At 35.0% G+C, this 12,077-nt stretch overlaps 4 protein-coding genes across 4 annotated transcripts; 2 read left to right on the top strand and 2 right to left on the bottom strand.

The window, feature by feature from the left end:
• The first annotated feature begins 1,259 nt into the window (after nt 1-1,259).
• On the top strand, nt 1,260-2,601 carry LOC149479439 (larval cuticle protein A3A-like). The gene is made up of 2 exons (XM_089707744.1): nt 1,260-1,297; nt 2,011-2,601. Exons 1-2 carry the CDS (start codon nt 1,286-1,288, stop codon nt 2,560-2,562), a joined length of 564 nt encoding a protein of 187 aa, XP_089563870.1. The 5' UTR covers nt 1,260-1,285; the 3' UTR covers nt 2,563-2,601.
• A 718-nt stretch (nt 2,602-3,319) lies between these two features.
• On the top strand, nt 3,320-5,101 carry LOC149479440 (outer dynein arm-docking complex subunit 4-like). Its single transcript, XM_089707778.1, has one exon. It carries the CDS (start codon nt 3,320-3,322, stop codon nt 5,099-5,101), a length of 1,782 nt encoding a protein of 593 aa, XP_089563904.1.
• A 62-nt stretch (nt 5,102-5,163) lies between these two features.
• LOC149479441 (larval cuticle protein A2B-like) lies at nt 5,164-5,989 on the bottom strand. The gene is made up of 2 exons (XM_089708272.1): nt 5,905-5,989; nt 5,164-5,723 (listed from the first exon to the last, which is right to left on the bottom strand). The coding sequence occupies exons 1-2, from the start codon at nt 5,914-5,916 to the stop codon at nt 5,232-5,234; spliced, it is 504 nt and encodes a 167-aa protein (XP_089564398.1). The 5' UTR covers nt 5,917-5,989; the 3' UTR covers nt 5,164-5,231.
• A 1,660-nt stretch (nt 5,990-7,649) lies between these two features.
• Nucleotides 7,650-9,692, bottom strand: LOC149479442 (pupal cuticle protein Edg-84A-like). Its single transcript, XM_089708269.1, has 2 exons — nt 9,607-9,692; nt 7,650-8,324 (listed from the first exon to the last, which is right to left on the bottom strand). Exons 1-2 carry the CDS (start codon nt 9,616-9,618, stop codon nt 7,752-7,754), a joined length of 585 nt encoding a protein of 194 aa, XP_089564395.1. The 5' UTR covers nt 9,619-9,692; the 3' UTR covers nt 7,650-7,751.
• Nucleotides 9,693-12,077: the final 2,385 nt, after the last annotated feature.

Below are 12,077 nucleotides of genomic sequence, written 5' to 3' on the forward strand. Positions count from 1 at the left end.
GGCCTGATATTTGGTCAATCAACAAAACCAATTATATAATTAGCACCTTATAATGCCTGAGATAAGCTCGTTCGAAATCAAACATATTACATACTCTTCCAATTTGTTTTATTAGCTTAGATATCCCAAAGTTTTTTCGACTTTACATTAATAGGTATAAGAGAGCTTATAAATATCTGTAATTTCTATCGAACTATGTAAATCACCTTAATTTGCCGTTCAATTAATTAACTAGCTTCTTTTTAATTAGTGCCAGTTTTATAACCGAAAAAACGGACAGAAAGCAAAAAAAGTTAGGAAAACAGACAAAAAGTTCAATAGAATATTTTGTAAGTTTCTTCCAGAGAATGAATTTAATAAAGCAAATTAATGATTTGATCTTAACGAAAAAAATACAAGTATAGGGTACATAATATAGAATATAATATGTAGATGCAACAATTCTATACACTTTATAAATTATTATATCTAATAAAATATGTTTATTTGTTTATTTAATAATATGTAGTTAAATCTCTCGATTTTAGGTTATGTTGTAGATAATTTAGAAACATTTTATATTGTACCATACTATTTTACTATTTATGTACTCGTATTTTTGATTGATCAAAATTCAAACGTATCAATTTAATTAAAAAGATTTGAACTTTTTATCGAGTAGATCGAAATCTTTACAAACTCTTGCTAGCACTGATTTATTATATATTTTGGTTAACTGTAAGTTATGGAATTGATGTAAATGTATAGGTACTACGTCTTCGACCCCGTCCGATTAGGGCCCTTCTGGCCTCCTCCACTCAAGCGACAGCTCAAGCCGAGGTTCGAGATCCCCGTCAAGGGGGGACGCCCTTGTGCATGTCGCTACCAGGGTGAACCTTCAGTTCACCCCCGCGTCCGCGTTAAAATGTAGAAGCCCTTCTGGCTAACATTGAGAGACACCACACAAAAAAAAAATACGTCTTCGATTCAATTACCTAGAAAATACAATTATTCGTTAATGTTAATACTTAATTGTAATTGCCTACAAACAGTAAACCTGCTGCTTTCACTGATGCATCTCAACGTTCAGTTTCATAATGTTGGCCGAAAGTCAAAAACGTTCGAATTTTCTGCCATTGACAAATTGCAGCTCATTTTCAATTGCGAGCACATCCAAAGTGATGTCCGTACAATACTAAACGCGAACTTGGCCCAGTGTCACAACCATCTGCCCCTATATATACCTCGATGCTCCTGACACCAGCATAGTCACACTTGGCTTCATAACCAACTCATCCTAACAACAATGGCCTTTAAGGTAAACATTTTTCGATTTTCACAAATTTAAAACAATTGTAAACTTAATTTTTTGTTAATTTTTAGTCATTACCTAGCTATTGCATCATTAATTTTTCAGATGGTGATATTTGTGATTTTTGTCAAATATTTTACTGAGTGTGAAACATATAAGAAGGGTATCAAGACTACTGTCTCATACTTAAAATTTAACTAATAATCATTTTAATTTTAATCGTGATTTTAAACACTCTCTATCTTTAATTATAACTGTTTCACTATAAATCAAATACTTACAATTGTATTTGTTTAATTAAACTTGAAACGTGATTAATAACTGTAACTAATGCTACATAGAATATTTTTAAACGCCTATGTAATTTAAATTCTGAGGAGGACGTAAACGCGTCCTTGACTAACGGTCCTCTAAGCTAGTTAGTAATTTCTCTGCGCAAGCATTGCGCAATTGCACTAGTCTCGCCCTCGCAAATCCGTGTCACTATTTCAAGTACGACTGTGACGTACATAAATGTAACATATTCAAAGAGTAATGTGATATAATTGCTCTATTTGTTTTAAAATCTGTGAGAGAGTGTAATATGAACAGCTTTTTGAATGTTTAGTACAATGTGTTAAAATCTTTTATCATGAATCAATTTACATAATTATTGAATTTGATTATAAGTGAAGTAAAAATTAGTGATTTCAATTAATGCTTGTTTTTCTTATTTACAGTTCGTTGTCTTCTCCTGCATCGTGGCTATCGCCCGTGCCAGCGTATACGTAGGAGCTCCAGCCGCTCCAGTAATCGCAGCACCTGCAGTAGCAGCTAGATTGGAAGAATTCGATTCTATCCCACAATACAGATTTGGGTACAACGTAGCTGATTCCCTGACTGGCGACTACAAGAGCCAGCAGGAACAACGCGACGGTGATCTCGTACAAGGATCGTACTCGCTCGTCGACCCAGATGGCACACGCCGCACTGTTGATTATTCCGCTGATTCAGTCAATGGATTCAACGCGGTAGTGCGCAAGGAGCCATTGGTGGCTGCAGCGCCCGCAGTCGTCGCTGAACCAGCTGTGGTCCCCGCTCGTCTTGCTGCTGCCCCCGTTGCCGCCGCTCCCCTAGTAGCCGCCCCCGTTGCAAGATACACGGCCGCTTACACCGCCCCAGCAGCGTATGCACCCATTGCATACAATTCACCCTTTGCGAGATTAGCGGCCTACCCAGCACCTTACGCTCCAGTCGCCAGGCTGGCGGCTGCTCCTGTTGTTGCTGCTTAAACTACTTGGACTGATCTTGACTATGGCCATTAAACTTCTTTATTTGACAATAATTTATTTTATTTAAGTACACCCTATTTTTAACATTGATGGTTCTTAAATAATAAATAGTAGAACCAATATATTGCATAATTATATTAAAAAGTGAAGCTTACAGAAAATGTAAAACTTCAGAATAATATTTTTTTATATTATGCATATGTATGTACATAAATATTGCGATAGCATTTTTCCGCTTGCGACTTGGAAACGTCTATTTAAAACTACTTACATTCGTGTAAGTAGTACTCAGTCATGTTTATTGCAGTGAATTTAATAATTTGCAAATACGATTGTATTTGCAAATTATTGTCGCGATACACGCGACATGCGCTACACAGACCAAAAAGTTTGAGACGATGTAATAAAAGTTTCACTTTAATAAAAAAGTTCGGCAATTTAGGTAGAAAACATCGCAAACATTCTGTTTTTCGCACAGGTTTTTCGACTCTTTGCTATAACTTCTAAAAAGACAATAGAGTTTCTACTTGGTTTCTACCGATATAATCTGTGGATATAATTTAATTCTATATGAGTTCTATTCATTATTCTAAAAATAAAAAGATACTATGTCAATTTCGTAGTGTCATTAAATTTTAAGACGGGTTTTACTAAACAAACCATGAATAAATTGGAACATGATTCTTGCGATAAGCATGAAGTATTATTTTTTGTAAACTATTTTTAATTATAAACACACTTTATTACTAAAGTTAATATGGAGGAAAAACAATTATATGGTGCTTTGACGGTGTACCGGGAACGTGGTGCTTATTTGCGGCGTTTAGAGCAATTCGAAAAAGCGAAAGCATCTTATGATGAAGCTTATAAGAATGCTCCGGATGATGTGCGAATGCTCACTGGAAGAAGTCAAGTATGTGCAGACGCCGTACAGCCGGTTCAAGCTTATGCTGATGCGGAACTTGCCTTGAAACTAGAGCCGCATAATATGAATGCCCGTAATATGCAAGCTCGCGCTATGTACACTATGTCTGATTTCGAGAGATCAGTCGTTATGAATTATCGTGGAGCACGAGTACGACGTCAACCTCCTTATTTTATGGAAGGAATAAATCAAGGAGTAGAAACGATTCAGGATTGTATCGGTGTCAACGCTGGCAATGTTATGGTAGATTTCTTACCCCTAATAAAACAACAAGAAGCTGCACACCCCGCTGGCGAAGAGGAAAAAAAACCATTACATGTTTCTCGAATTCCCAAACCTGAGCGCAAAAAAAAGCTGACACAAATGCAAGCTAGAAAACATTTGACACTAGCTCGCGTTCTTGCCATGAAGTACCTTGGTCCAATGGCTTACGATAAATTCTTTCTTCAGCATTTGACAGAAGATCCTAGACTGCAATCTGCCAATGCAGGTGGAAGTAAAGAATTAAAAGGATTAGTTAAAGAGGCACTTAGATCATTAACTGAGAGGCAAGATATGCTACGTGCGCAACGACCATATTATACGATTAAATTAGCAGAGAAAGCAGAATCTAAGCATCAAAACAAATATAAAGATGCAGTACTGGTCAAGGAGCGTGAGATTGGAGCTCGAACATCTGAAAGGCTTCTTAAACAAATTGAAAAAAGTTTACGTGAAAATCGTATTATGGATTTAATAGCGCAAGCTGAACGTATGCAATTGTTTCTGGATAATAAAACTCCTCGCACTCTACCGGATAAAGACATTTATACAGATCGATTGTACAGAGCAGTCGGTGAAGGATATTTGGCTCAACATCGTCTTTCCTATACTCTTAGTGAACGTGGTAATAGACGCCGAATTGCTTTCCTTATGGGTCTACCAGTAGGAAGACCGACCTCCTTTGACTCTGTGATGGCTAATTATCCTTACAAGTTCATTGATATCAAACAAGCCACAGAAAAAGTAGTTGCTACACTTGAAATGTGTGAAAATTCTACAATGAAATGTTGGTTAATGTATGAATTAGCACGTTTACTTTGTACACAAAAGAATTATGCCTTAGCCAAATTTTACGCTAAGCGCTGTCAGCGTGAAGCTCAAGAAATTGGAAATGTAACTTGGTGGTTGAATGGGCTTTTTGTTTTAATGAGTGGGGACATGCAACAAGGCAATGCTAATGAAGTTCGAATACAGGTTGAAGAAGCTTATGAATATTCTAAAAAGTTAAATGACCCAGAAAGAGTGCAAGCATTTTTGAGTAAATGTGCAGAAATGGCCGCTGAGACCGTATCAGCTGATGAAAGGAAAGCGATAATTCAGCGTGAGAAACAGATCTTAGGGGTTATGGACGAGGTACAACGTGTGGATACTAGCGTTTTATTCAAACGGATGTCTACAGTACCAGCTGGCCGTCGATTCTCTGTTTTACCTAGAAAGCCAGAAGCAGGAGAATCACGTGCTGAGCGTCGACGTCGTCGACAAAGAGGACTATCTGTTATTCCTGGTCCTGAGCGCGCTTTACCAGCCCCACCAAAGTCAGACACTCTTGGTTTCCAGGTTTTTGATATTTAAGTATTTATACTTAACACTTTTATAACACAGTTACTTATATTTATATAAAATAAACTACAATATATTTTGAATAAATAATTATTTTATTTCGTAATTTACATTATGGCGAGAGTTAGGTATTAAAAATAATTTAATGGTGGTATAGAGGGGCAGAGTATGCTACAGGTGCGGCGTGTACTACGGGAGCAGAAGCATATGCCACTGGAGCGGCGTACGAAACTGGAGCAGCGATTTTAGCTACAACTGGAGCGACAGCTTTCACGGCGAGAGGTTCTCTGTGTACGACAGCGTTGAAACCATTGTGGGGGTCAGCGGTATATTCAACGGTACGCTTGGTGCCATCGGGGTCGACAACGGAGTAAGAGCCTTGAACAACATCGCCGTCGCGAGTTTCGTGTTGTGTTTTAGAGTCACCAGTGTGTCCGTCTTGAACGTCGTAGGAGAAGCTGTAACGGGGATGTGCGTCATATTCTTCGACGGCAACCTTTGCAACGGGAGCAGCATAGGCGACTGGAGCGTGGAGACCATGGGTGGAGTAGGCCAGAGGAGCTGAGTAGGCTAAGGGAGCAGCTGGCAATAGACCAGCGCTAGCCGCAGCTACCAAACAGCTGAATACTACGAACTGTAACAAAAATATGAGTTTTATTATTTTTTTTTTCTTTTTTAATACTAAAAATTTTTACTCTATTTTCGTTTTTTTACAATGACGTTTATGAAGATCATATAAACTAATTTATTTATAGATAATATGTTTCGAATTCTTATCAAAAATGCTGTTCAATAAGTAATTTTTGTAGAAATACCTTGAATGCCATTTTGGTTTCGATTTGATAGAATACAGAATCGTACTGATATGTAAAATCGGCGAAGGCTTTTTATATTCGCTTTACCACAAACTTATATGTGACGTCACTCTTCGCTCATATGTAATTGATCCCTGCGCCTACCGAGCTTATACTTTCGCTTTCATTTGTTCGTTAAGACAAGGTCGCGGTCTTAGCCGGAATGTGGCCATCTAAAACGTTGTTATCATAAAAGTCGCTATAAAGCCTTTTTCAGTTATCATGTATGTGTCTGAATAAATACTCGTAAATGTAACAAAAATTGGTCTCGATTTGGTAAGATGGCTATCATGGCACTATAGCCAAAGGTGCTCTTTGAGTTAAATTTTAACTGCAATTTGCAACTAATTCAAAAATATATTTTATATAATTATGTTAACGGGAATGTATGTAATCCGTCATTGTATACAATTCCTAGGAAATGTATGTAATTCCTAAAATCGCACGGAAATGTGTGAATTAAATTATTTTATATTTACACATTAACTACACATTTCCTAGGAATTCTGTACATTTCCTAAATAGCAATCGGAAATGTAGTTTATTTTAGAAATGTTAATTAGTAAGATAATATGAACATATTATTATTATTTTCCGGTATGACTGTTACCCGATTGTTTCAATAAGTGCTAATTGTATAATAAAAAAAATTAACAACGTGTTTTATCACAGAAAGCCGTATACCTACATTTCCTAATTCGATATTGGAATTATATACAATTCCGAGAAAAATTATACATTTCCTAGGATATTAAATAGTTTTTTAAACAATATTTTATACATTTCCTAAATGGTATCGGAATTGTACACATTTCCTAGGATTTGTATATAATTCTTTGATTTCATAGATTTCCATTAGATAACATGTACTTTTCATAAATTTGCTAAAGAATGTTTATTTTTTGTATTCCTTGTTATCAAAACAAAACATAAAAAAGAAAAGAAAATTTCACCCTGGGCGTTTGACCGCAGCAACTTTTACAAGTCTATATACCTAAGTTAAATATACTGTAATATGTACCTATATGTATATTATAATAGTTTGTTTACTGCGTCTGGTTTTTCTTTAACATTATAAATAGGTGAAAAAAAGTACTGTATATACTTTTTTTCACTAAGAAGTCACTTCGAAAGCTACTAGAGCTCAAGTGTAAGACTTCATTTATAAATGGACTATCTAACACTGAATTAATTTTTCAAATCGGACATGTAGTTCCTGAGATTATCTTGTTCAAGAAAACAAACAAACAAACTATTCAGCTTTAATAAATAAGCTTTATAATATTAGTAGGTATAGATTCTCACAATTGTTTTCCATTAATGACGTATAGACTAGAGTAGATAATTTTTGAAACAAAAAAAAATCCCAAATACACTGTAATTTATTTGATTGAAAATATTTATTTTTTCGCCTTATTTTGAATTAATACCAAAAAAACAACCTAATTTTCAATCGAAAAGTCACCCGTCAAAATATCAGCTTTTTTCAAAAACTTGGGGTGCCTTTTATTCATTGAAATCTCTACTTTCATATGGTGTAAAATAAACACCACCATAGTAAATGTTCTTAGGAAATGCATACAAACAGTGTGAAAATTAGCTTTTACTAAATCAGGCACACTTCTCATTTTTTTTATCTTTTCATTATTTTTAAAGGCTTCTACCCCAGTCTAGTATACATAGAGATTGAAATAAAAATAAATAAATTTGTTCCAATTCTTTTTAATAACATAAATAACATTTAAGTAGAAAAATCCTTAATTAATAGGTATATACAAGCAGTCAACAAGAAAATTGTAATAATTCATCTACCAGTAAGGACTGGCTATTCTGGGGGCGTATAGAGGTGCGGGGGCGGGCGCGAAGAGAGGCGCCCTTACGACTGGAGCTGGGGCGTAATGCGCGGGTGCGTAATGCGCTGGGGCATAATGCGCTGGGGCATAGTGTGCTGTGGCATAATGAGCTGGGGCAACTACTGGCGCACGGGCAACTAGTGGAGCAGGGGCAGGAGCAAACAATGGAGCGTGTGCTACTGGTGCAGGCGCTAGTACAGGCGCTGGGGCTACAACAGGCGCAGGAGCTACAACCTTAGCGGCAACAGCAGCCACTAGAGGCTCACGGCGAACAACAGCGTTGAATCCGTTCAACGGATCAGCAGCGTAGTCCACAATCCTCCTGGTACCGTCTGGGTCGACGACGGAATATGAGCCAGTTACGAGATCTCCGTTCCTGTGTTCCTGGTGTCCTTTGTAATCCCCAGTTAAGGAATCTTGGACGTCGTAGCCGAAGGAGTATTGAGGTAAGGGGTCGACGCGTGCTACTGGAACTGGTCCTACTACGCTAGCGGTGGCAACGCCCACCAGGCAGATGAATACTACAATCTGTAAGAAAAAATGTTATTAAAATATTGTTGTATGAAGATTTCGTTTGCATAAATTGGTGTTAATTTTTTTCTAAAAGCTTTTGCGACATTGGAATGGAGTGAGGATTCATTTAAAGGAATGGCCAACAAACGAAAACAAATAATTACGACATGATGCACAATAGATAACATAGATCCATTACACAATAACAACAACGATTGGATCGAATTGGTCACTCCATTGATATGCGCCGAACGTGCGCGAACTGAATACTGCACGCGCTACTTGCGCCATGTTCCTGCTTCAAAAGAAAGGATCACTTTTCGTAATAGTGTCGTGAATATTAAACGTATCAATAAATAAATGTACCACCTAAATTATTATTAATGTTATTATAATTTCATATCAGTATGCTATTCGAATGACTGAAATTTCTAATCGTCAATCGTCATATACATACAATGCAAAAAATTGCAACTACATATTTAAATATAGCTATACCTAACTTCTATAATTAATAAGTAAATTGTAATGTAAATAATATAAAATCGTTTAAATTTACTTCAGAATACGAAAGAGTTTTATATGTGCAAGAAAGTGTGCATTAATCATTATTTAGTTTTATATTACCCATTTTTTTTAACTTTAGACAATCTCGGCACAATAAAAACATTTTTATTGCACATTTAGCCCCTTTCTTCTACATAAAAATAAAAATAAATACAATCATATTTGTATAAGAGATTTTTCCTACTCTATCACAGTCATTAGATCCAACAAATAGAAGCATCTAGAAAGAGGGTGGTGTTGCAAATTAAGCCGATATGGAAATGTTAGTCAATCGAGCATGTCACGACGAGGTGATGCTATCACCGCGACCTCCGTGACTGTGATAATGCGATACCGGTACCGATTGCATGATAACAACAAATGCTTCTGATCTACTATGACATTGTATACTTCTGGTGGATCATAAATCGTATTAAATAAATGTTCGAATTAAATCTTAAGAGCTTTTGTCGTTATTGTAAGCTCAATGTAGATTGTAGATGCAAATTAAAAATGTTAAGTAGGTTAATATCAAAATCAATATTAATTTATTTTTGACAGTATGCTTAAAGCACTAATAGGCAGTTACTTGAAGGCAGTGATAAAAATTATTTTTATAAATCTATATAAGGAGAGCGAATTATAAATTGATTGTTAAAATTATGTTTTTAAAATAAGATTAACCCTTGCGACAATTAACTTTAAAGGTCAAAGAAATTGTTTGTTATTGAAAAAATTATAAATAATTTACCTTGGTGTTCATGGCTGTTTGCTTAGGGTTGGATGTGCAGTCCGAGGAAGTACTGTGAATACCCTGGGGCGAAGCCGCGTTATATATCTGACGATACGTAACTGAGGACGTGAGTACAATACTTGTGGCCCATTGAAGAAAGCGTGTTACGCGATCATTGTATTGCTGTTACGATTTTTTATATCGTTTTCAATTAGAGCAGTAAGGATTCAAATAGTTTACACATGTCTATAGTTCATTGGGATTCACTTGTATCATAGTCCGTGTGCTGGTCATTAAAGCAAATGATAAATACGATGATAAATCATGTTGTATGTACATATTTGTTTTTTTAATAATTGTTCGCTAAGGCTCTTCCTGGGATAAAAACTATAAGTCAGTAGAAGTAATGTTAGGTAATGTAATCGTCTGGGTTGTTTTTAAGTTTTATATTTTAAGCAACTTTTTTCAGGTTTTTAAACCACATTTTTAAATAATCTCGTCTTATTCTATTGAATAATGTGGGAATCCAGTACAAGCATAAAACCTTATCAGGTCCGTTATATTTTTGTATACATATAAGATAACCAACTAATATTAATTATCAAATTTATACCGGTACCTCATTGTTCGGAAATTTAGCCCTCAATAAACTGCAAGTCCTGTTTCTCTTTACTATATTGATTGTATTTTATTAAAAATAGTCTATAACTTACATTACAGCTATTACACACCACCTCCAACCATCGCAATGATTGGTTTTTCCATAATGATGATAATATGTAAATTGAAGTATATTCTTCGTTAATCTTTTATTTCTATACTAGCTTTCCACCCGCAGCTTCGCCCGCGCAGTCAAAGAAAAACCCGCATAGTTCCCGTTCCCGTGGGATTTCCGGGATAAAACCTATCCTATTTCCTGGGGTAAAAAGTAGCCCATGTCCTTTCTCGGGTATCAAAATATTTCTATACCAAATTTCATGCAAATTGGTTCAGTAGTTAAGGCGTGATTGAGTAACAGACAGACAGACAGAGTTACTTTCGCATTTATAAAAATACCTTTAAAACATTTTTATTTATTTATGTAACATGAAAAACTAAAAAAAAGAGAAAGAATAACATACTATATACATCATACCTATAATAAAATGAAGTTTGGGAATCTGTAATACTTTTATTATCATACTTGGTTATCGGCTATCGCATAGGTACGTAATAAACGACCAAGGAAAAATAAATATTTCAGGACAATTTTCACACACGACACGATCTGATCCCATACTAAGCTTTTCGCTTGTGTTATGGAAACCATATGGCAGATAAACATAAGTTTATAAATAAATACTTATATAAGTAGTTTAAAGTTTCTTATATCTTTATTGCCCTTGTAAAAAGTAGTAGTCACTAGGCAGTTACGGTGGTTAAATTTCACCAATTTTATTCATAGCAACAGCGACTGAGTCATTTGATCGTAATGAGTATCCACTGTGGAGTCATACCACAGTCATACTGACAAAATGTTTGACGAACATGAATAGAATATTATATTGCCAAGGTTGCCTGGAAGAAATCGCTTTGTAGTGATAACAAGAATATGATAATGCCAAGGTTATCTGGAAGAAATCGCTTGATCGATAAGACGGCAAATTGAAGTAATTTTAAAAGTTATCATGTAATTTTCATATAGCTTTAAAGTTAAACTGGTGGAGGCGAGCGTTTGAAATTCGTTACGTAAATGTTAAAACCATGTTAAAAAGTGTTAGGTTCTAAATTCGATATACTTGTAGAGGTATTTCTTTTTTTTAGGGTTTGTTACCGCAAAACTTTCGACGAGTGAAAACGTCTAGTTTTGACAATTTTTTTGTAAATGTGGCTTAGTTTTCTGTAAAAAAAAATAATTATTATTAGACCTGTTTGCAAAGTTCCTTGTCAATGCTTAATCCTGTAGGATGTACATGTACAATTTTGGTATGAGTGAAAAAGAGAACGGAAGATATATGAACGGCATGCGATAATTTATCATTAAAATCATCACGTTTTATTTTATTTCACATTAGTATCAAAGATAATAATATAATACTAGCTTGAAAATGGTTCATTTATACAGCAAAACAATTTGGTTATTAATTTTTAGTAAATAAATAGATAATAATTATTAATATTTTTTTAGAGCATTCAAATAATAAACATATCTCTATAGGATATGAAATATTATGGCACACGATATTATGTAGAGAAGGAATGCAAAATGTTAATAATATAAGTGAATTATTAAAAAAAATTATATACGTTATTTTTTTACAAAAGGCAAATAATATGAAAGTTGTAATACGAAGAATATCAAGATTTACCTGAGGAATCGTTTCCTTTCGGAAATTCCGTTGTGAGTACGGCCACAGTGGTTCAACAGTAATCATCAGTTTATCTTAGAGCTACACTATTATAGCAATGTTCAATCTGCTTTTACTTATAAACAAAAGATTTTTAGACTT

Source organism: Colias philodice, chromosome 20, assembly GCF_061535455.1.
Source record: "Colias philodice isolate Cphi_HAF_F1 chromosome 20, ilColPhil1 Martin Lab GWU primary, whole genome shotgun sequence".
NCBI classification, from domain to species: domain Eukaryota; kingdom Metazoa; phylum Arthropoda; class Insecta; order Lepidoptera; family Pieridae; genus Colias; species Colias philodice.

Excerpts from the sequence above, each read along its gene's own strand:
- LOC149479440 (XM_089707778.1), top strand. The coding sequence starts at position 3,320 with ATGGAGGAAAAACAATTATATGGTGCTTTGACGGTGTACCGGGAACGT.